This window comes from Solanum stenotomum, chromosome 3 (genome assembly GCF_019186545.1).
Source record: "Solanum stenotomum isolate F172 chromosome 3, ASM1918654v1, whole genome shotgun sequence".
Taxonomy (NCBI): Eukaryota; Viridiplantae; Streptophyta; class Magnoliopsida; order Solanales; family Solanaceae; genus Solanum; species Solanum stenotomum.
Window position 1 is genome coordinate 3,608,436 of NC_064284.1, and position 25,126 is coordinate 3,633,561.

Consider the following 25,126-nt stretch of genomic DNA (forward strand, 5'->3'; position numbering starts at 1 on the left):
CTTTTTAACTTCATCTGGTCAAAGTATGCCATTTATAGTTAGTATATTTTATGCATGACATATGATAAAATAATTAATATATGAACAGCTAAATCTTATACATGTATTTTCTCATAACTAATATTTCTATTATTAATATCTATAAAAAATAATACATAAAATTTTTCATAATTGATTTCTATATTGTTAATACCTACTTAACTCTAACCGTTATATACAAATGGAACGTTCAATATTTATCCATTATTCAGTATGTTTGACCAATAAACATGATGGGCTAGGTAGAAACATTGGGCCTCGAAAATATACAAAACAAAAACAGAATGGGCTGTTAATTCGAGTTAGGCCCAATTAATTCAAACCGCACAACGTCTCATCCGGCCCGTTTATTATTCCTTTAGTAATACACAAGTAGAAAATACATAATGGACTGATAGAGAAGTATGTTGCGGATAAAGTGTGGGTAAAAATAAGAAAATAAAAAAATATCCAATCGCTTTGGCATATTATCAAACGCCTTAAAGTCATCACTTATCTATAAACAGAGAGAGAAGAAACATAACATAAATTATTTTTTTTAAAAAAAAGAAAAAACATAACATCAATCATCATCTCACTATCAACAGAGAAACCACAAATATCCAACACTGAAAGTGGGAAATATAAATACCCAGCAAGCCATCAAATATGAGAAAGATAAGATTACATATATATAATATATATATATATTTAAATATAAGATTATATATGTCCAATATAGTATGTCCAATATATAGAACAACACTATTGAAAAAAAAGAAAACTCACCAGAAATTAACAACAGTTAAATGGGAAAAAATCTACAGTAGCGATTGCCACAAGGAATTACAGAAAAATAGAAAAACTAAAGTATTTGTCGGGAGAAGAGGGAACCTTTAATACCCAACAAACAAAGATGGTAAATTAGTTTAATTAAGAAAGAAATTTGTGAAATAAGCCCAACAAAATTAATACAGTAAGGGGTCGTTTGGTGTGAGGGATAATACCAAATAATCCCGGGATTAAATTATAGTACCGCTTATTTTGTTGTTTGGTTGGTAAGTTCGGGATAATTTATCCTGGGNTGTCCAATATAGTATGTCCAATATATAGAACAACACTATTGAAAAAAAAGAAAACTCACCAGAAATTAACAACAGTTAAATGGGAAAAAATCTACAGTAGCGATTGCTACAAGAAATTACAGAAAAATAGAAAAACTAAAGTATATGTCGGGAGAAGAGGGAACCTTTAATACCCAACAAACAAAGATGGTAAATAAGTTTAATTAAGAAAGAAATTTGTGAAATAAGCCCAACAAAATTAATACAGTAAGTAACAAAGTCTAAATTGCTAAAACATTGAAGATCTAGCTTAATTAGGGTAATAGAAAGGGAGGAGGAGAAATAGAGAATAGTTCCTAAAAAAGTTTAATTGAGAGAAAGACTAGAGTAATTTATTCAACTACACGTGTCGTCATAAATTCACTAAAGGGTACTACTTATACTACTTTTGGTACAATTAATAGATGTTGTGTTCGTCCAAGCCTTGTTGGCTTATTAAATAGGGTAATAAAATAATAATAATAATTTAACTCTCCAAACCTAGAGTTTTTATCTTCTGTCAGAGCAAGTGATTCCGGCACCCTCGCAGATCTGTCCGCCATCGCCGAACGCTCAGAGGTACTCTTCTCATCCATTTTTCTTACCTCTTCATACTGACTTCTCTTCAATTATATGCCAAATTTCAATTTCGTTTTTAGCGGCGTCTTGCAAGTATGATAATCATAGTAAACCGAAGGATATGATACCTGACAATGTTCTATATGTTTCTATTGCATTTTACTCCTTTGATGATAAGTACATGAATTAATTTAATTGAGGTTTGTCATCTGATTGCTGAAGTAATAGATATTAATAAAGAACGAACGGCCAATGCTTAAATATCTGTAATATAGTAATGTTTCTGCGATTTCACTGATGAAATAATTGAAGCAGCTAGACTAGATTTTATATGTCAAAGTCCCGTTCATTTCGATCACCAGGATAGAACTTTATATCTCAATGCTGGTATGGTTTCAAAGTCGTTTTTGTTGTATCGCCGGGATTGAAATTTATAAATCAATGCTGGTATGGTTTCAAAGTCGTTCGTGTTGAATCGTCAGAATGGAGATTATATCTTAATGCCTGTATGTTTTCAAAGTCTTTTTATTGTCAGGATAGAGATTTATATCTCAATGCTAGAGTTTTACATCTCTATGCTTTTATGATTTGAAAGCTGTTCATTTCATATAAGAAATTTTAGAGAAGGAGTGTTGTATTTTTGTTTGTTTAGTTTTGTCAATTGGTTTCTACATAAGCTATATAGTGATGGTTAGGTTTGTATTTCTAATATGTTAATTGATTAGATCTGTGAAGATGTACAAATAAAAAAATAGTCAAATTGATTATCACGAAATGAAATATGACAAGTACAAGTGAACAAAAGGAGTATATAGGAGGATACAATTTCCTATGTCTAATTGGGAAAACAATTTTTGAAAGTATCTTGTATTTTTTACATTCTTTTAAGAACAAAAAATTAGACAGAGAAGAAGCTAAAAGAAAAAACTAAGAGGGAAAAAGAGAGAAAATTAACAGTAGTAAACCAGAGAGCATTGTATCCTCAAAAGAAAGCTGAGAACAACCATCGACAATATCAGTTATCAATTCATCTTTCTACTCTTTCTTATGCTAGTAAGTATTAATCTTCACATCAGTATTTTTTCTTCTGGGTTTTAGTTGTATTAATGGTAGTACAAATTGGTGAGATGTTAGTACTTTTTGAGGCATTACTTCGTCCTAAACTAGTTTGAAGAAAGGCGAAAGTTTTACTATTTTCAATCCCAAATCCGGCAACCTTAGCTATCTGATTTTTATGCAATAACTATACACAATCCAATTTTTATGCAACAATTCACAGAAATAAAAGCAAGGATCCATTCATTCGTCTATTTGGAGCAGAAATAATAGTAAATAAACAAGTAAAAGGTTCAAGAATAATGTATATTTCCAGAAATGAATGAAATAAAGAGATTGAATTATTATTTGGAGCAGAAATAATAGTAAATAATGTATATTCCGTGAAATGAAAGCTATTTTTTCCCTTTCTTTCTCTCTATCTACTTTCTTTCCCCAATCACTGTATCACATGTTGCTGGCTTACTACTGTACTTCACATAATTTGATTATTAATTACACTTAATCTATTTGAATATTGTTTACACCTATTGGTAGAACTGGTGTTCTAATTTTGTAATGCTTGTGTTATGTCTATTCGTGGATTATATCGTATTTGACTTTCTCATTCCTATCACAGAATCTTTTCCAAATATGGCTGCATCGTCTTCTTCTTCTCGGTTGGTTCGTGGTAAGGGGCTTTACTTGCTTTGATTGCTAATATGGAGCAGTATGATATACATTTGTGTGAGATGTGACTCTCATTCTTTTTCAATGATAATATATTAAAATGCCAATGATATTCTCTCTCCCCCCTGCCTCATGGGAAAACGTGATGTTGTTTCAGGCAGATAAACTAATGAAAAAAGGAGTGTATAAGAGTACGTTTTAGGGGTTACAGGCTGGGATACTCCATTTTTTTATCTGTAGAAAGGCAGTTTACATCTTTGCTCATTGGTGGATAGTCTAATGAACTCAGAATAGGTTTTGCATGTACATGTTCTAGTTATTCTCCACACAACAAACTCATTTTATATTTCTTGCACGGAGCAGCTCATAAACAGGAACTACATGTTTTGTCTCTAGTGATATAATGTATTACTGCCCCCTCCCAATTTGTATGGCACTTTCTGTATCCTGAGAGTATGACTAATCTGTGATTGGATTAGATCAACTCAACATTTTATAATTATAATTTAGATTCACAAACTATATGAAAAGTACCACAAATTGCAATTCTTCTCATGTCAACATTACAAAGAAATACATTTTAAAGTGAGGTCAAAGTTTACATAGTTTGGATGTCGAAAAGCAAAAAGGGTCACATATAAATTGGGTAAGAGGGAGTAGTTACATGTTGGACCATTTTTCCCTTTTTCTTTCTCTGGAATTTTTCCATCGGAACCAGAGAAACAATTAAGTAGTGCATTTGTCACTATTACCGACTAATCTACTCATTCAGTGGGGTTTGGTAGTAAAATATTTGAGCAGTGAATGTCATTTTCATTCTTCAAGTAAAACTTAGATTTATAGTTGTAAAGGGAGGGACTTTACCCATTTACTGTAAAGTCTGGATCGTTGGAGATTTATTCTCTCGTGTGAATAAGACTTCTGCTGAATCAATTTGCTCCATTCCAACTTGTATACCCTCATTGTCCTAAATGATGTTTATGGACTCGTTTTTTTTACTTGATACAGCTTTTCATTCTTGTTTCTTTTTAATGTTCTTAAAGGATTTTTTTTTTTACTGATACTTGGTCTCAAAGTTGCAGTGTGAAACTTCTACACCTATAAGCTTATTTAATCATTTTAAAGTTGAACATGATAATTCAATTTGGAAAAAGGAGGTAGTGTGATTTTTATCAGCCATAAAGTCACCAAGAAATTTTGCACTTGGACAATTTTGTGGAAATGGTTAATCCAATATTGATGGTTTTATGTGCATTACGAAGCCCGTTAGCAACTGCAACTGGATAGTATGCTCCCTGTACCAGCTCATTGAATCCACTGCCTTCCTGTGCTATCCACATTGCCTAATCATCAGCTCTTCCTTATTTCCTTGTCTATATGCATGACCTGTGCTTTAAAAAATTTATGATGAATTTGCAGCAGTGGGTCGTTCATTGTTCAGTGGTCTTTGCAACAATGCTGATGGTTTAGTGAGATCAACACACGAGATGATGGGCAATCATTTGTTATTCCAGGTTCGTCTGCTATGCTGTTTAATTCTCACCCCCAATACCCTAATCTTTTTCCAGTTTGCAATCTTAATCAGTCATTTAGCGTGAAATTTGGATGTTGCGTGCATTTTGTCAACGCATGATATTATATAATATTGCAAGCTACATCATTCATAAATCATACCTCACATTATGATAAACCCCTCTTAGTACTGATCAAAAATTTCAAATGCTTATTTTTATCAAAGGAAGCAACTTAATAACATCACATGGTTGAGTTGCTATGAAAAAGGTCTTGAAACTTATGAGTCGACTCTGCTAATTGAGTAGTATTTGAATTGTCCCTTGTTACAATGATTGTAAAGTTTTTCACTTGTTTTTGGTCCTTTCAGCAACAAAGAACTTTCATACAAATGAGGACGAGTCTGAAAGTGGTAGACAATTCAGGTGCAAAGAGAGTGGCGTGCATCCAAGCACTAAAGGGAAAGAAAGGAGCAAGATTAGGAGACACCATAGTTTGCTCAGTGAAGGAAGCTCAGCCAGGTGGTAAGGTGAAGAAAGGAGAAGTGCATTATGGTGTTGTTGTTCGTGCTGCTATGCCAAGGGGCCGCTGTGATGGGAGCGAAGTAAAGTTTGATGACAATGCCGTGGTACTCATCAACAAGCATGGTGAACCCATTGGAACCAGAGTTTTTGGTCCAGTGCCCCATGAGTTGAGGAAAAAGAAGCATGTTAAGATTCTTAGTCTTGCAGAGCATATTGCCTAATGTTTCTGCCTCTTGGTTGTTAGGTACCTCTACTCAATGATTATTCATTCGCGCGAGCCGATTGGAAGACAATTTTGAATTTATTGTATTTGTAGGAATCTGTTGTTTTCCAATCAAATTTCTTACTTTTGCAATGTGGATTAGGCATTTCTTTATTTTTGGATGGGCTGGAATTCCGCAAATCATTAGTGTATTGTTCATACTAGAGAGGCTTGTTTCAACATGCCTGCTTCATTGCTGTAAAGAGTATTTCTGTCTTTTCACGTATCTGTTATAGCTGCGTGTCTTCCTCCTGTGTTATCAATTTACACCTCACTTTGGGTGTGTCATCGTTTATACTCCAGCACTTCAAGGTTCTGCCATTTCCTTCAGCATTCCATCTAGGTAAGACTCTTCGAGGTTTTCATTGAGTTTTTCTTGCATCATCTTTCTTTTCCTCAAAATTGAAGTTCGGGAACCAAATTTGATCTAGGTGTGTGAATATACCAAATTTGATTTGGGTGTATGAAAATTTGCTTCTTTTTCCATGTTATTCCAGTAATTTTAATCGATATGCTTTCAATTTTGGCTGGGTGATTATGGTTTCCGTGTTCTGTTTTGAATTCCCGTTTCAGATTTTGTTGTGTTTTCTCACATGCAGTAAATTTTTGTTGTGTTTTGTGGTTTATTTTAGTTGGGTTTTCTATGCAGTAAATTTTTGTTGTGTTTTGTGGTTTATTTTAGTTGGGATTTCTTTATAGAAACTATTTACAATCAATTTTCTGGGTTTTTGTAATATATACATTATAGCTGTGGTTGTTTAAAAACCATATGGATATCAATCCATTTAAGAAATTCAATTGCTGCTTCGAAACCACTGTTACCTAAGGCTATCATCTCTCAACTGATTTTGTAGACACACAGGAAAAACTTAAAATGCTCAGAATAAACTGCTTTCCTTTATGTTTTCTGGCATAGACCAACTGATGCCCCTTATATTCATGAAAATCTGCCAAAGTTTTACTGTCTCTTTGCAATGTCACCTTGAAAGGCACCTTAGCTTTCTAGATCATTTTGCATGGACAGCAACTTGGTTGACTGTCTGTCTTCTGTGGGTTCATGTAAGCTGCTCCAACTGAGAATCTCCCTTTCTTTTGTTTAATGTTATTGTGTTGCTTTTTGTAAGAAAAGTTTTACCTCTAAATAGTAATCTGCAAAATCATGAACTTTTGAATATCTATACTAACTATCTCTTATTTCTGTTGCATTATATTTTTCTAACTTAACTACTTTTCTAATAGGAAACTCAAATACAAGTTACCATGTACGGTAAAGATGTCACTTATGAAAGAGAGTTTGTTCCTTTCCAAACATATTTGCTATCAATGGCATATGTCACTGAATCAACCAAGGCGTACGGAAATCCTCTTCATGAATTCACCTGGACAATTGATAAGGGCACAATTGTTGAACCAATAGAACAGGTTATACCCCCTGAACCACCATTGTTGCCACCAACGCTGCTAAAAGTTACATCGTTTGACAGTTTCGACTATCAAGCTATAGGCTTCAATTTCGGTACCTCTCAACATATCTTTACACTATACTTATGACACATATTATCCATTTTTCATAACTACTCTTAACTTATTAAAACTATTTACCTTCTGCAAGATATTCTTGCCCTCGTGATAAATGGTTGCCCTCCACTCCATCATATGCCTCAAATGGGTGCAGAATTCAAGAATTCATCATCATCGACTATCAGTAAGTACAATTTTACTTCCAAACTTTTCAAAACTGAAAATTTTGATCATCTTTTCCTTTATAGCTATATACCAACTGTTTTATCTTCCCCTTATAAATTATAACTGATCATGCATTTTTCTTGAATATTTTTGCTGGCTAAACACACACAAAAACTATTATATAAATGGTTAGAAATTGTTTGTTCATCCTATATTATTTACGTACTGCTACATTTTGGTTACTCTCCAGTATTACTGTAGTAGTAGGTTATGCCTAAATACAGAGATAGGAGTAGCACAAAGAAAAGAAGCAACTCAAAATATAAAGAAGAGTTTTTTTGTTTATTCTTTGGTTGAAGAGCACTAAAAGATGTTTTGGAAATAGAGTCTTTCGTATTCTTTCTTTTCATCGAGAATCTAATGCTGAACAGTTGAGACCAATAGAACCTTCAGTAAAGTAGTAAATTAGATTAAGACATTATTCAAAATTCTCTGATAATAAGTTTAGCATTGTGAATTGACACACTTCTAAATAGCTTGTCCGACTTGTAACAATGCTGATCAATTCATATACAAACAACCTTCTGTTAGAGCAGAACACGACAACACAAGTAATGAAATAACAACCATGCCTGAAATGTACCTAATTAAGACATTTATGCCACGTCTGTTCTTTGATAAAAGAGGCTAGAGACTTCTGTATTTCAAAGTTCTCTTTTTTAAATAAAGTTAATCCTTTTCTCTTTCAAAAAGTGAATCACTTGACCTTCATCACCTTGATCTTTCCTTGTATGTTTTCTATGGGTTGATGCCAACTAAGAATCTCAGCTGTTTATCTGAAGCTCACGACAGTTTGTCTCTTCTAGATTCAAAATTCTTCTTTACTTCCTTTGTTTAGTGTTGTTACTCTGTTGCTTTTTATGAGAAAAGTTTTAGCTCTAAATAGTTGTCTGCAAAGTCATGGCAATGAAAGATTACTTGATGTTTTTTTAATTGGCTGTCACATGATGTTGTGCCTACTACTCTCTGGCAGTTCAGAAATGTAATAGAAATCAAAATGCTTATCAAAATGCCTTACAACCAAATTCTACACTGCTGCTTAAGCAACAATTGTAGCACTCTTTTCTCAAAAAAACTTTCTTCCGTAAACTTTTTTCCATTTCAGCTTGTATCTATGTAAGCTAGGATCTATTATAACACTATTTATCTTTTTTTTCTATGTAAACAGGAAAAAACCAACAAAACTCACTCTGTGGGAAGAATTCATAGACCTATATGGGAATAAACTTCTCAAACATCTGAAAGAACTTCAAGATTTCTCAGTAATTCTTGCCAGAAAAGTGGCCAAACCAAAATCATCTTCAGGTGAAATACAGACATACTAACAATATCTCCTATACTGAAACACATATTGCTCAAATTAACACCAACTACTCAACAATCTTCAGGCCTTTTAAATAGATTTGGTACAACAATCCAGATTGATCCCACGTACCCACAAGCTATCGAACTAAAGACATGTATTCAAAATACACCTCTTTCTATGAATAAATAAATGTGTTCACATCTTAACAATTTTAACTTACATACAGGTCCAATGAAATAAAACCACTTCTTAGCACATACACAACAAAAAGCACCACAGCTACATGATCTCTTTTGTTTGTGCCATTTGAAGAACACATCGTGCCTTTTGTCAATATCTAGCAACAATCTTTGGTACATACATCATCTACATCTTAAATTTAGTTTATAGATTAAACTGTTAATTCAATTTACCATTTCATATATATTCCCAGGGCCAAATATTCCATGTGCAAGCTCAATTGTTAATATCCAATGAAACTCAACGATTCTGTGTTTTACTCTGCTCCGACTGCAAGCAAATCTTTCCAAGGAATTGGTCACAGAGAAGATTCTATTGTACAACTTGCCGTCGATCAACACATCGCACACCCAGGTATACACATATCCTTATCTTATCTGGATATACAATTGTTAATATATTTTTTACTTCTCATCCAGTTGAACTATTTTGTTGCTAACTAAATAACAATTTTCAATTAAAAAAGTTCTTTCCGAACATAAACATATTGAGTTTTGCTTCCGTAACAGATGCCAGTTCGAAGTAACCATCCAAGATGGTACTGGTTCAACAACACCTATGATTTCAGACAAAATTGGAGAAGAACTTCTGTCTCTCACTGTGGCAGAAATTCATGAAATACGTTGCATCAAGGTAAAACACTCTACAGCCTCTTTCTTCTTGCTTAAAAATATATCTTACATGATTTCCTTTCATCTTTCAGAAACAATTGTAGCCACTCATATCCATGCAACACAAAGTGCTTGGGAAGACATTCACTATCCAAATAAAGAACCTGTTCGCAAAACACAAGGATGCATCTTCAGAAAAATTGTTCGTCATGTCAATCACCGAAGAAGATATTGCTAGCAACCTGGCATTGCCACTCACTGCACCAACAACTCCAGAAAGCAGCAGACGCAAGCTGAAGCAAATCATGACAAAGGAAGACTAAAGGGGTACTCTCTCTACGAATTTTTATCCAACAATATATTCAATTTATTTTTATTACTTGATACATACTGTATCAGATACAAACATACATAAAAAAACTTTCAACTGGCATAAAAACCAAAAGAAAAATGCTGCTACACACAGAAGAAATAGAGCTACTGTTGTTGTGCCTATGGCATTTTTGAGTCTTTCTGTTCCTCTCCAAAGTTTCATTCTGTTTACCTTATGTTATATGATTATACTAATGTTTTCCTAAAGTTTTTGTTTGCTATATTTGGCTGCTCCATGGCCCCTTAATACTATTTGGGTTTCTTGTTTTGTAATAATTTACTTGTTGCCTTTGTCTTTTGTTAAGTTTAAATGCTTACAGAAATGAAGGATTTTGATTATACTAAATGATATGTGTAAATTATGGCACCAAGATATTTCTATTGGGAATGCAGGTTGGTTTTCACTTGATTAATGGTTTTATTCCTATAATCATTGCCTTCGCATGAGAGATGTTTGTGGAGTGAAATAAGAGGATAAGTTTTCCTTTTTCTGTTCTATTGATTTAGGAGTTTGTTTGTGTCACATGTTGCAATAATCTTCCTGTACTTTATCTAGGCTCAAGGGTGTTACTTGAGAATTTGAAGGAATAGGAGCAACTTTACCTTTAACATTTTCAATAAGTATGTCTACCATGATGCTAGGTTTGTGAATTTGATTTAATCATTTCATAAAGAAGTGTTAGGCTGTTACAGTAGAGTAGGATGGACGTCTGATTATGGAAGATGCATAAAGTACATCCAGACAGAGAATTTTAAAGGTATCAAAGTGATTTTAGATTGTGAAACAGATGTATAGAGCGGTGTGAAGCTTCAGAGTTTTGAGCTGAACAAAATGTTGTGCACAGTATAGGTACCTAACTTGTCCAATGAGTCTTTTCTCTAGTGGTAAAGAGGAGAACAATACCTTGAGGATTGTTTAACTCTAAAACTGTCATTGATTGTTGACGTAATTGTTCACATATTGCTTTTTAGTAACTTGGCTTAGCAACTTGTAGTCTCATCAGAACATTGATTATACAAGGAGGGAGGGGATGTACTGTCGATGACCCACATGCTTGTTGATAATTTGTTCAATCTGTACACTTTCATTAGCCTTTTCTATTGTTTTTTGGACCCATGTTTCCTCAGAATTATGCCTAGATTTGGATGACAACCTGCAGGATACTCACCTTATTGCAACTTAGCATATATTTTTTCAACACTCTATTTCTTCAACAACTGATGTTTTCTCCTTTTGTTATCAGTGTAGTATATACTACTTTTTTGCGATATGACTGGCACCACCCTTTTGTCTACTCAACTACTACAAATGTTGATGGCGGACACTTTTGCTGTTGATAGCATGGACTTTGCTGCTGCTTCTTGCAAACCGCCAGGTACTTAAATCTTGCAATCACACTCCACATTTACTCCTCCCCATAACTACACACTAAATTCTCACAGATCTGGCGCTGGCCGCTGAATAACGCTGAAAAAGGGCCAAAATGCAGCATTATGTAAATATTGTAGAATGTAAATATATCCAATATAAGCGACAGCCATGACAACAAACAAAACAACTGCCAACCATATTTATAATATCTATATCTATATATATATATATGTGCGCGTGCGCGTGCACATGTCTTGCACTATCATTACATTCAACTCACAAAAATATGCACCGTTGGACCCGTGCTTGCACGGACAACTCTTACCTAGTAATATAAAAATGTAATTACATTTGGGGCAATTGATAGCTCAGCGCACAAAGCATCTCACGTTCACATAAGGAACATGAAAGAAATGTAACTTTTCATGGCATGTTTTAGACAATAGAGAAGGAGATGTCTATATAAGTTAAAATGCAACTGACCTCATATAGGGATCTACCATAGCCAAAGATGAAATCAACAGAGCCTTGAATGAAGCAATTGTTGAAATAGTGAAGTCCCTTGTGATCATATCTTTTAAAATTTTAAAATTTTAAAATTTGATGGATTCCTAAGATACGTATATAATAACTTGATTTTAATTGAACCATTCGTAACTTGTGTTATACCTCCATCATTAACAGTACTAGAGCTGGAAATTTTAATAAAAGGATTCGTGTCGTGACCCTAAGTAAGTTTTGAACTACCTTTGCCGCTACAATAAAAAATATTTTTATCACACTGTGCGACACTGATGATTTCATTAATAAGAACACTAGTTACTCCGTGATTGTTATTAGTACGTCCTCTGTTTAATGAAGAAAAGAGGACAATTTTAAATGTCTTATTTTCTTTTTTAATCTGTTCTGAGAAAGTGATTTTTTTTCATATTTAGTACCGTAAGTTTTTAATTTGAACATTCTACCTAGTAAGTTTAAGACCATAAGATTGAAAAGTCTCCCTTTATTTCGTAATTGTATGCCCAGTCAAACTAAGACACTCAAATTGAAATGGTGAGAGTAATTTAATTTTAAAAGCTGGTGACAGTATATGTTAATGCTTCTTCATTTTTTGTTTTATCTGTTGGAGTATTTTGTATGGCAGTAGAATTTAGCCTTCAAGGCTTCAACTACGCACTTGTAAAAAAATTCCATGTGACAAACGAACCTTAAGTAGAATACTGACACGGACTTATGTCATACGCAGGAAATTATTGGTGCATGTATCTTCAATTCGTATTTTAATCGTATGCATATTGGTCTAATCTAATGAACAACTTGAAGTGGGTTCAATTGAACCCACTTGAACCATTGTGGGTCTGCCCCTGGATCATAGAATTATAACAGGATTTCAAAAAATAAGTAATTTCTACTAGGCTTTTATCCCATTTTTAGGTTCATTATAGGCTTCTTATTAGTTAGAACTTTCCTCTATCTTAGAAATTTGATATAATTTTTTTCCGCCTCAGCAAATCATTTTTTTCCATAAGGAATCGTGATGTCTTGTCTTCCTTATAAAAACAGTTTAGTCCTCTTATCTACCTTTGCATTTGGATTTATACTCAACTATTTGGTTAATTACTTGTCTTATTATTCTGATGACGTCCGTTTATCACGCCTAATCACACTTTAATTGAGAAATTAAACTATGATGAATTGTCTTCTTTGACACTTCTATAAGACTTGTATCTCTTTAAATAATATGTTGCTGCCTTTGTAGAAAATTGGGCTTGTATACTTAGGCATGACACTGATGTTTGTGGACAAAGGGCTTTCTCTTTTAACTTCATCTGATCAAAGTATGTCATTTATAGTTAATATATACATTCATTGACTGTCGGCTACTGTTTAACTAAGCAGACAAATCAGAGTTTTGTCGGTTTGGAATGAAGTGTTTTAGTCCTACTGAATTATAGGAGATAAATTTCATTCGTCACATCACACGTTCTGAAAATATGAAGTCATGTATAATGTCACATCAACTTTGAAAATGGAGCCAACGAGGATTGTGGTGGAGTGGTGAGTATTCCTTCGTCCTTAATCAGATGTTTCGGTTTCGAGTTCTCGAGGTACGGAGTCACGAAAGTGTTTTACCTCAATTTGAGACTTTCCTGTGTTAATCAGGATTTAGTCAGACTCCAATGTATAGGATAGAACAAAAGAAAACACTTTGACAAGGGAAGGATTTATAGACTTCTCCCTCTGATTTTGTTTCTCTTCCAAAATGGCCACTGGTAAACTTTTATGACTACATAAATTTAGGGCATCTATTGAACTATTCAAATTAAGTTGGTACAAAAAAAATTTCTTCCTTTGAGTGATATTTTCATTAAGAACACACACATATCAAGTCTACTTTTCTTGTTTGGATGGTTGTTACTTACTGTATTGTTAGTTTAAATATAATATTTATTTTGATTATTATTTACATTTTGTTATATTCATCAGGGTGGATCTACGTACAAGCTTGAAAGTTCCACGATACTCGATGGTCTCGATTGAAACACTGTATATATAAGAATTTGTATAAATATATAACATGACACCCAGAGTTGCACCTAAAGACTCAAAAGAGCCAACGAGCCAAAGCTATTGCTATTGACAAAACTCGGTCATATAACCTATTTAGTCTATCCAATGTACATATAGGAATCACACTAATGTTCAAAGGATATGGTCATGTGGCATCCGGAACTTCAAAATTCTGGATCCGTCTCTAATATTAGAGATGGGTTCATCCATACCTCCTTTGGTAGAAAATTACATTGTTTATACATGGTTGGATTTATTTTTTCTATAAGTTGAACTCCTTTTAACTTCTTCGTTTATTTACTTTTTCATATTTTGAACCCACTTAGTAAAACTTCTGACTTCACCACCGATCACAATTCACAGCATATGATTCATCAATCTATTCAGATGTTAATTTTCATAAAAATAATACAGTACAATACAACACAACACAATATGATACTTTAGGCTATAATTTTTAACCTTCTTGTTAAATGATTTCTCTTTCCTGCTGTGAATCACTGAACTAATAAAACACAAGATAGTTATTAAAAGAACTTGGACCACTTTTTGTTGAGATTGCACACCTTCTTAACATTGCTGCATTTGTAATGTAGGTAAGATATTCATTGCTACACATAAATGGTATCAAAATGGTATCACATGACAATCACCATTAGCTTTTAATTTCTTGCTAGGCGCAGCAATTTTGTGTTCAATTTTCTCAAACACATGTTTGTTACCTTTTATTAGGACTTATCTCTTTAATAAATTTGTACACTTGAATTGATTGATGATATTTGAGTCAAATCGACTAGCCGCAATACAAGACTTTATTTCAATAAAAAGAAAAAAAAAACTTTAGTTTGTGTAATTATTCTAGTAGTATTTTGTATGAAAAAAATAAGAACCACATAATATAGAGAGGATAAGTCGACATCGTCCAAGTAAGAGTGGGGAATTTTGTAATGAAAATGCAAACAACGGCTTAAAGTGCCGCCTTTCTTACCAACTTAGCTAACTCTAAAAACAAAAAAAAAAAAAATCCCACGTTTTATTTGTACAGTTTTGTTAACTCTTTGGAAATAGTTGTTGTGCTACATGTGTTTCAGTCAACCACGTTGTATTTATGGAGTATCTTGGAAAAATTGACACCCTCCTTTTTATATTTTGTTTTTATTTTCATATAATCATAATATTTCACTTGTTTTTTTTTAAAAGAAAAAAAGATATTACATGAAAAACGAAGGATGGGGATGAAAATTAAAAGTTTAGATAACTAACTAATTTAAATATATATGCTAGTTGATTATTTTCTTTTTTTGAACTTGAACTCTGATCCTCAAAATATAAATTTATTTAATTAACGGTTAGACCAGGACCTTGCTTACCTAAAAATACTTTCAAAATTGAACTCTATTATTTTTTTATCACCACTTAATATTTGTGCGAAGAAAATGAATGTAACATATGTATTTTGCTTATAAACTTTTATTATTTAATAATCATTATATTCATTTTAATTTTGGACTCTTATAATTCAATGAAATGAGTTGTTTTGGACTTTTGGCCTTTGGGTGTAAACACTATTGTTAAGTATTTTCTGTTAAAAGTTAAAATTCATCCCCGGGCCACAGCAACATTTGATAATTTTTGTGTCCTTGTCGGAAATTTTATAACCGCCTTTTTTTCCTCTTAAAAAATTTTTAAAAAATTATCAGATTGACCCTATATTTTATAGGACCTGCGAATACTCCACGCTACTTTTTTTTATTTATTTAAATCTAGATACTATGACTTTAATCCTATTTAATTAACCATAGATGCTGATTAATATTCGTTATTATAGCCTAAGCCAAAAAACCGTTTTGGTCACCTTAATGGACGACTTTACTTTTAATTTCTAACCGACTTAGGGATTAAACTTTCCAAATACATGAAAAAAGTCATCTATTTTTCTTGTTAATTTCTCAACCTTTTTATTTGGTTTAAGACTTTTTGAAGTTTAACTTTATAGGCAAGTTCCACGCAGCATCTACTTCTAGTAGTACTAATATAAAGTTGTACTAGACTTTGAAACTTGTACACTTAAAAAAACTGAGCTGGCTGCTACCTCTTTTGCTTTTGCCTTCAAACAATTATATTTCTACTAAGTCTCTTAATATGGAAACAGAAATGTCTTTCTTGTCTAAAAGTTCAAGTAGTAGTTCTAGTGATGATGATATTGAATTGAGGAGAGGTCCATGGACTATTGAAGAAGATAAACTCCTTGTTCATTACATTACTAATCATGGCGAAGGACGATGGAATATGCTAGCAAAACATGCTGGTAATTCTTCTATATAGTCATTTTTGAGTCTTTCACTTTTGCGCGTAATTTTTGTTTTTTTGGGGTTTTTTAAAACTAAAGTTAGCACCATATGTTCTTTTCTATAGGATTGAAGAGAACAGGCAAGAGTTGCAGATTGAGATGGTTGAATTACCTTAAACCGGACGTTAAACGAGGAAATCTCACTCCTCAGGAACAGCTCCTGATTCTTGAACTTCATTCCAAATTGGGCAACAGGTATATTTCTTCTTTCAAATAGACTATTGCAATCAGGGGCGGAGCTAGGGAACCTCCTCGATAGACAATTACAATCTCCTCAGCTTGTGACTCTCTTAGTGAAAGTTCTGGCTCCCGTGTCATTGCAATAGATCTATTACTACTGTTTTAGAATTGTTGTCATATGCCTGATTTCTAGTACTTAGTATGTATATGCGATTACTTAAAAATCCTGTTTTTGATCAAAATTCTGTTTTTCTTACTAATAGATGGGCAAAAATTGCGCAATATCTACCTGGAAGAACGGACAATGAAATCAAGAATTACTGGAGAACGAGAGTGCAGAAACAAGCTAGGAATCTGAAGATTGACTCGAATAGTGCAGCATTTCAAGAAATGATTCGTTCTTTGTGGATCCCACGGCTTCTTCAGAAGATACAGAGCTCCTCTGTTACGCCATCAATTCATAGTTCACAATCAACCCCTCCAGGTTTCAGCACCAGCACCAGCACCAGCAGTAATTCGAGTTCACATTCCTGTAGTATCTATAATTCTCCTAAAATTACTTCAGAATGTCCTGAAATTACACCACGCCAGATAGATGATTCTGACTTAAATTCATTCGTCAAGGCTCATTTTCCATTTGACAACAGTTATGAGATGGATAATTTTGGACAATTAGCAACTGGAAACTTTAATGAGGTGATGGATTATGATCAAATTAGTGGAGATCAAAACAAGTTGACAGGCGATGTTATAGCTGACAGTTTTTGGAGCAATATGGATGAATTTTTCTACCAAAAAACAGGATATGAGCAATTGTAAATAGTACTAGTAGTAGTTGATTTGGCTTGATTGAAGCAAGTTTTTTTAAAAAACTGTTTCTTTTCTCAAGGAGAGAGTAGTACTCCTTTCCACGACTTTTATTTGTTCAGTTTAGAAAACAAGGTATAATTTCTCAATGATATCCTAATTATTATTATTTTTAACTATAATCATTTCAAAACATTAAATTTATTATATTTAAAGTGTAATAATAAAATTGTCATTTTATTTATTGCTCGTTAAAGAATGTGTTAAATCAATACCGAACAAGTAAAAATGACCCGATAGTATTTTCCTGTTTTGACATTTCCATTTCGTAATAGAGGGGATTGATAGAAAGGTCATTCAAAGCAAGAATATTGTTCCTTTTGAAAATTCCTAGTTTCCTCCTTTGGTTCTTATTGAGTCAGTTCATGTAAACAGGGAGATTCATTAATTGATGATAATTGATACAAGACTTTTACTGTGTGTGATAGAAAAATGAAAGCTCCGTTTCATATTAGTTGGTCTTTTTTTTTACAAGCATAAAATATAAATAAAAAGATAATTTTACTAGTTTATCCCTAAAAAAAAACTTTTAAAAAATTTATTAACAAATGTGAATACTTTCAAAAAAAATAATTACAAGAGTAATATAGCAAAAATTAAATTAATACTTTCTTTGAAAAGGAAGTGTTCTACGTGGTTCATAATTATTTGAAAGATACTATTTTTAGTAGCCTTCTAGATAATTCTTGATTTCTTTATTTTTTTAATTAGGATCATGTTTTTTTAAGTTGATGTTAGGTCATGTCATGCCTAATTATATTCTTAATTTTTCTTTGGTCTATCTCTACCTCTCTTAACTCTTGCTACAGTCAACTTCTCACACCTTTTTATTGGCACATCCACGCATATCCTTTTTACATGTCTAAATAATCTCAATCTTGTTTCCCTCATCCTATGTGTTATATATGGGGACACTTTCACCTTAGTCCCTATAACTTCATTCCTAATAATATGATTTCAAAATTCAAAGAATATATTGTGCCCACACATTACTAAGTATATCCTCATTTATGTTGTACTCATCTTTTAAACGTAAATATTTTTTACTTATCAACACTCTACTACATATAATAATGTTGATCTAACTAGTCCTCTATAAAAATTATTTGAAGATATATTCTTATGACAAATTATTTCATATGTAAATCTCTATTTTACTCATCCACTCTAATACGATGTGTCATGTGTTACCTCATAACAACTTTAAAACTAGAAGAAAATATTTCTTATCATATTTCAACAACTTTTACAACTAAATGAAGTCACTTCAACTTTTTTAGAAAGTCTTGAGATTCCACAACAAAAAAAAACAGATTAAAAATTTGGAAACAGAAAAATATCAAAGGAGGAAGATATTTCCGGCCGCCCATTAAAGAATTGTAAGACTTGCATTTTTCTTCTTTTTCTTCGGTCTGTTATGTATACAAGTATGAAACATTTTACAGTAATAATTACTATTAACTCTTAGTGGATGACTGAGTCTAAACTTTGGAACAATTCAATCTCATCAATGTACAAGATTTTTTAAATGAAAAAAGGAAGAAATAATTTTTACAAACATTTTAATTTATTTCTAGTTTCTAGTGCGTCTAGTATCACAAGTTTCTTTCACATTTTTCGTTATATTTAATAGTCAAAATTGATTAAACATTTGACAAAAGTGTTCATTCTTGTTGCTTATGGGAGATGACAGATATTTCATAGAATTAATTGAAATGCATAAAAGTTGATCCGGACACCATAAGTCATAAAAAATGTTCATTCCTTACAAACTTAAAGGATGAAAACTGCTCATGAGAAGTATACTTAAGAGATCATTTTAAACATATATGAAACTTTTTCGTCATTTGCACCTATAATTGTCCTGAAATTATACGTAATCTTAGAAATGGATGCAATGAATTGAGTATTTTCAAAATAGTACAAAAATAATGATATGATGAGAATTAAGTTGACTTGGTGCATAAAAAGATTTTGAAAATAAAAAGGCACAACTTGTCGATTTTCTTTGTAAAAGAATTTGACTATTCTGTTTCCATTTTCCAAATTTCACCACAAATGGAAACATTTTTTCCATACACTTCTCGTCTCTGCCATAATATTCAGAGAAATGGAGATTCATTCAACACTATTTTCATTTCTTTTCATACTTACAATATTGAATTTTAAAACAAATGCCCCAATATGGGACTTTCCGGCGTGAATCTAAATTTAATCGGGCTTCAATGTAAGTATCAAACACCAGGTGGGAAATAACAAAAAATAAAATTTAAAACAGATGTGAGTTAATTACTTAAAAAGTCATCTGAGCTGTGAAACTAACACAGTAATGTCACATTTGATTTTTTCGTAACAATGAAAATAATGTGGCTTGTCATGTTACGTACTCATCTAACTTATCGAACTTTAAAAGAATCCTTTTTTATTTTTTAATAAACTTTGTGCGATGAATGAAATGTAGGAAGCGGGTATTTGATTTCATACATTGCAAGACGATGTTTTAAACAACCACCCCATCTAAAAGTGGATTTGTCCCTAACTAATTAATGTATAAGGGGTTGTTTGATTGCTGGTTAAAGTTAGACAATCGATATGTATTAGTAATGCATGATTTGTAAATAAATGTGGTTATTTATAAATAGAATAGAAGAAAATGATATTTTTAGATTTTTTATGGGTAAAAATTAAAATCTCTTACGAAAAGATCATCAAAATTAAATAAAAATGTAAATGACTTACAAAATCAATTCTTCTTGAATTAGTTGTGCAATGTTTGTAATTTATCATGTATTAGTTATTTTAAAACCGTTTAATTTTGTATGATTAATATAATAGTTATTTGAGATTGTAAACCGGTAATCAAATATCGTATTTTGTTGAATTTTATACATGATAATTCTAAAGCCATCAAATAAGATAGTACTAGTTATGTTTGTTTTAATACATGAATACTTCACTTAGGGGTTATTTCATATTCGGTAGCTGGTTAAAAGCTAAGTTATTCATGTATTAAATCTTGCATAAGTGAAATTATATCTGATAACATTTTTTTGCTATATATAAAATCAACACACCTACCATAATTGATTTGCAAAATGAAAATCCGCATAACTAATAGTCTAATATATGTATAAATTATGAGAAAATTTGTGTAATATTTTATGCATGATATAAGATGGAATAATTAATATTTAAATAACTAAATCCTATATAAAATAATACATGTATTTTTGCACAACTAATCCTTCTATTATTATATAACACTTATAAAAAATACTCCCTCCGTCCCTATTTACTTGTCCATATTTCCTCTTTTAGATGTCCCTATTTACTTGTCCATTTTGACAAATCAAGAAAGGACAAAAAAAAATTTCCTATTATACCCTCATTTAAACTTCTTGAAAATTTAAACTTCCCCCAACATTGATTAGTTATCTTGAATAAATTTATTTTGGAATCATAATTAATAAGGGCAAAATTGTAACTTTACTATGCTAATTATTGTTGCCTTAATATGTGTATCATTTCTAAAGTGGACAACTAAATAGGGACAGAGGGAGTAATACCTAAACTTTTTCATAATTAGTTTCTATATTGTTATTAATACCTACCTAAGTTTAAGGTTATAGACACATGGGACGTCCACTTTTTATCCGTATTGACCAATAAACATAATGGGCCAGGTAGAAACATTGGGCCTCGAAAATATTCAAAAGAATAACAGAATGGGCTGAAATTCTGTTAGTTCGAGTTCGGCCCACTCAATCCAAACCGCACAACGTCTCATCCGGCCCGTTTATTATTCCTTTATAATACATTTAACTCTCCAAACCTAGGGTTTTTATCTTCTGTCAGAGCAAGTGATTCCGGCACCCTCACAGATCTGTCCGCCGTCGCCGAACGCTCAGAGGTACTCTTCTCCTCCATTTTTCTTACCTCTTCAAACTGACTTCTCTTCAATTATACGCCATATTTCATATTCGTTTTTAGCGGCGTTTTGCAAGTATGATAATCATCGTAAACCGAAGGATATGATACCTGAGAATGTTCAGAAATATATATGTTTTCTATTGCATTTTACTCCTTTGATGATAAGTATATGAATTAATTCAATTGATGTTTGTCATCTGATTGCTGAAGTAGTAGATATTAATAAAGAACGAACGGCCAATGCATAAATATCTGTAATATAGTAATGTTTCTGCGATTTCACTGATGAAATAATTGAAGCAGCTAGTCTAGATTTTATATGTCAAAGTCCCGTTCATTTCGCATCACCGTGATAGAACTTTATATCTCAATGCTGGTATGGTTTCAAAGTCGTTTTTGTTGTATTGCCGGGATTGAGATTTATAAATCAATGCTAGTATGGTTTCAAAGTCGTTCGTGCTGTATTGTCAGGATAGAGATTTATATCTTAATGCCTGTATGTATTCAAAGTCTTTTTATTGTTAGGATAGAGATTTATATCTCAATAGCTGTTCATTTCATATCATCATCCTTAAAATAAAATTTAGAGAAGGGAGTGTTGTATTTTGTTTGTTTAATTTTGTCAGTTGGTTTTTACATAAGCTATATAGTGATTGTTAGGCTTGTATTTCTAATATGTTAATTGATTAGATCTGTGAAGATGTACACATCAAAGCAAAAGATTCACAAAGACAAAGATGCTGAACCATCTGAATTTGAGGTGTCTGTTGGACAGGTTGGTTGGTTGTTCCTTTGATAGTTCCGGTTATTGTATATCTTCATTTCATCATTTGATAATTTTGTTTCTGTGAAATAAAGATTGTAAGCTTTTGCTCAACAGGCTTTGTTTGATTTGGAAAACACCAACCAAGAGCTGAAAAGTGAATTGAAGGATCTATACATCAATTCAGCAGTGTAAGGGTCCTGTTTACAGATTCCGTTAGTAAATATGTATCTGACTGCACTATGGCATTTACTCTGTTCACTGCTGCTGCAGTCAAATTGATGTATCAGGAAATAGGAAAGCTGTTGTTATTCACGTGCCTTACAGACTGAGGAAAGCTTTCCGCAAGGTCCATGTCAGGCTTGTTAGGGAGCTGGAGAAGAAATTCAGTGGAAAGGTAACCCATTAAACACTTCCTAGTTTATGCTTCCTGCTGTTACTTCCTTTCAGTGTGCTTTAAAAGTTGTCTGTTTAGGAATCTGTCCCATCAGATGATCAGAATTAACGACATTTTGTTACTCCTTATTAATAAGACGTTTTTTGACAATGGTGATTTTCATAGCTAACTTATGCTTAATTCTGATGGTGATTCATCTAATATAATATCGCGTAACTCACTTGCTGGATTCGATGAAATATCTCTTTTATGATTAGGCAAAAATTAGTCATATACTCTATTTTATGTCCTCTTTACACCATTCTCGCCAGGGAATATCTACTATTAATTGTGTACTCGAAAGTCCAATCCTTTATTTCATGTTCTATACCTTCGGTTCATGTGCTACTTTTTATTAGTTTTATTCATTCATCTGATTCCTGTGCAAACTTAACGGTAATTATTTAAACATTTCATTTTTGGTATTTTCTGTACATTTTAGATTATAAATTAACTAACTGATGTAACATAAATCTGAAGTTATGCTCTTGCCTGCTTTTTTAATTGGATGACAGTTTGCTTACAGTGTAAGATGTGGCTACATTTTCATTTTTGAGTTGTCCTATATATTCTCTTGGTGGTTTTTGAATAGCTTAGATCATCCATTCAACTCTTTACCAGGAAGGGGACATTCTCTTTTAACATTTCCTGTGTTTCTTGTAGGACGTGATCTTCATTGCCACCAGGAGGATAGTGAGGCCCCCAAAGAGAGGCTCTGCTGCTCAGCGTCCCCGCACCAGGACCCTTACTTCTGTCCATGATGCCATGTTGGAGGATTTGGTTGTCCCTGCAGAGATTGTAGGGAAGCGAACTAGATATCGCGTTGATGGATCCAAGATAATGAAGGTAGGTTGCTGGAATTACTGGTAGTTGTATCTTGTTGCTACTTTTTGAGTAATCACTCCTGCTATGAGAAACTTTTTACAGGAGAAGTAGCTCTTTTGAGTTGAAAGTGTCCATTTTTGCTGCTTATTTCTAAAAATATTGGAGTAACTCCTTGCTCTATCTAATTGGAAAGAAAAACCATTATCAATCTTTTGACACTTATCTTCTCTTTTATTTATAACTCCAAACTTTCCTCACTATCTCAATACTTCGTTGTTGTACTTGTTTTGGACAGGTCTACTTGGACCCCAAGGAGCGTAATAACACAGAGTACAAGCTGGAGACTTTTTCTGCAGTTTACCGGAAGCTTTCAGGCAAAGATGTCGTGTTTGAGTACCCCATCACCGAGGCTTGAAGATACAAAATAGTGATGTTTGATCTCTTTGTTGCAAAACTACAAAATTAGTGGCTACTTTATAAAGTTTTGGCGTTTAAATTTTGTTTTGAAGGCAGAGAACAGTATTTAGACAATTATTGGATCTCGTTGAAACTTTGTTACAATGCCCTTAGATTATTCGGCTTGTTTGTTAAATCTAGTGTTGTGCTCGTCCTCCCGTTATGTGCTGTTGTACCTAGGATTTAAAGTCTTGTTAGAGTTTCATAATCTGGTGCTTGCAAATTATTTATTGGCATACTTCGCATCCGTATCATGTTTATCCTTTGGTGACCCAATTGTTTGTCTCCATTAGGTTTTACATGGTATTTGTGACTTTAGGTTAATAATTGTACCATATTTTTTTGGAAAAATTACCTAACACATCTTATTTTATCATAATTTCTAGAATTTTCTACCATTTTAAAAAATTTCAAAAATTCCCTTTTGATTACATCACTTCTTTTTGGATACTTCCTTCCCTTTTCTTATGGATACATCCTTTCCTCTTTCTTTCTTATACATCCCTTCTCTAATGGATATCTCTACATTTCTCTCTTGTTCGGATGTTCCTCTCTCTGATACATCCCTTTCCTTTTGCATACATCCTCCCCTTATGTATTCATAAGTTTTGAGGGATTTTTGTAATTTGAAAAACGGAAAAGGGTCAAAATTGTCCTTGAACTATGTGAAATAGACCACTTATACCCTTCATTACATTTTGGGATAAAAAATACCCCCGCAGTTATCTCAGGAGACCACAAATATCCTCAAGAGTTAACACCCCAATTTTTTAGTGACGTGGCAAGCCACATGGGACTAATCCCTCCACCTAAGCATTGCCAACTAAGATTCACTACAAAAGAACTTGACTTTTAGTGGCGACAAAGTCGCCACAAAATCCCAAAATATTGCCACTAAAGGTTATGAGTGATTTTTAGTGGCGACTAAGGCTCCAACAACCATTCGCTAGTAAAACCTATTTTTTCAACAAAAAAATATGATAATTAATTTTCGATTGCGACCTAATTTTCTAAAATAAATAACTTGCATTATCCATTTTAAAAACATCCAATATTATTACGAAAAATAATCAAAATTACTTCTCGATTCAAATCTCCTTCTATATATATAATGCATCATTGTACATTTTATACATTTACATATGACATAAAAATAAAACATATAGTGTCTTCAAACTCTTACTTAATCGATATCATATTTGGTTTTTTAAAAACAATGAAGAAAAAAACACAAAATTAGAATTTAATGTTAAAAACTTTTAGTGACGATTTTCTGGGCTTTTGTGGCGACTATTGTTGCCGTTAAAGGTCTAGTTCTTTTGTAGTGAATCCTAGTTGGCAACGCTTAGGTGGAAGGATTAGTCCCACGTGGCATGTC

At 32.7% G+C, this 25,126-nt stretch overlaps 3 protein-coding genes across 5 annotated transcripts; all 3 read left to right on the forward strand.

Moving 5' to 3' along the window:
- The first annotated feature begins 1,647 nt into the window (after window positions 1–1,647).
- On the forward strand, window positions 1,648–23,859 carry LOC125860133 (40S ribosomal protein S7-like). Of its 2 annotated transcripts, none has more exons than XM_049540035.1 (6): window positions 1,648–1,700; window positions 21,959–22,043; window positions 22,149–22,222; window positions 22,305–22,428; window positions 23,131–23,313; window positions 23,588–23,859. In XM_049540035.1, the coding sequence occupies exons 2-6, from the start codon at window positions 21,969–21,971 to the stop codon at window positions 23,705–23,707; spliced, it is 576 nt and encodes a 191-aa protein (XP_049395992.1). In that variant the 5' UTR covers window positions 1,648–1,700; window positions 21,959–21,968; the 3' UTR covers window positions 23,708–23,859. The 2 variants fall into 2 exon arrangements, with proteins under 2 accessions (XP_049395992.1, XP_049395991.1); XM_049540034.1 differs by lacking the exon at window positions 1,648–1,700 and adding an exon at window positions 21,161–21,248.
- Window positions 1,649–5,714, forward strand: LOC125860134 (50S ribosomal protein HLP, mitochondrial-like). Of its 2 annotated transcripts, XM_049540036.1 has the most exons (4): window positions 1,649–1,700; window positions 3,376–3,426; window positions 4,845–4,939; window positions 5,308–5,714. In XM_049540036.1, exons 2-4 carry the CDS (start codon window positions 3,390–3,392, stop codon window positions 5,680–5,682), a joined length of 507 nt encoding a protein of 168 aa, XP_049395993.1. In that variant the 5' UTR covers window positions 1,649–1,700; window positions 3,376–3,389; the 3' UTR covers window positions 5,683–5,714. The 2 variants fall into 2 exon arrangements, with proteins under 2 accessions (XP_049395993.1, XP_049395995.1); XM_049540038.1 differs by lacking the exon at window positions 1,649–1,700 and having other exon boundaries at window positions 4,848–4,939.
- Window positions 16,028–17,421, forward strand: LOC125860126 (transcription factor MYB62-like). Its single transcript, XM_049540025.1, has 3 exons — window positions 16,028–16,249; window positions 16,357–16,486; window positions 16,735–17,421. Exons 1-3 carry the CDS (start codon window positions 16,084–16,086, stop codon window positions 17,288–17,290), a joined length of 852 nt encoding a protein of 283 aa, XP_049395982.1. The 5' UTR covers window positions 16,028–16,083; the 3' UTR covers window positions 17,291–17,421.
- Window positions 23,860–25,126: the final 1,267 nt, after the last annotated feature.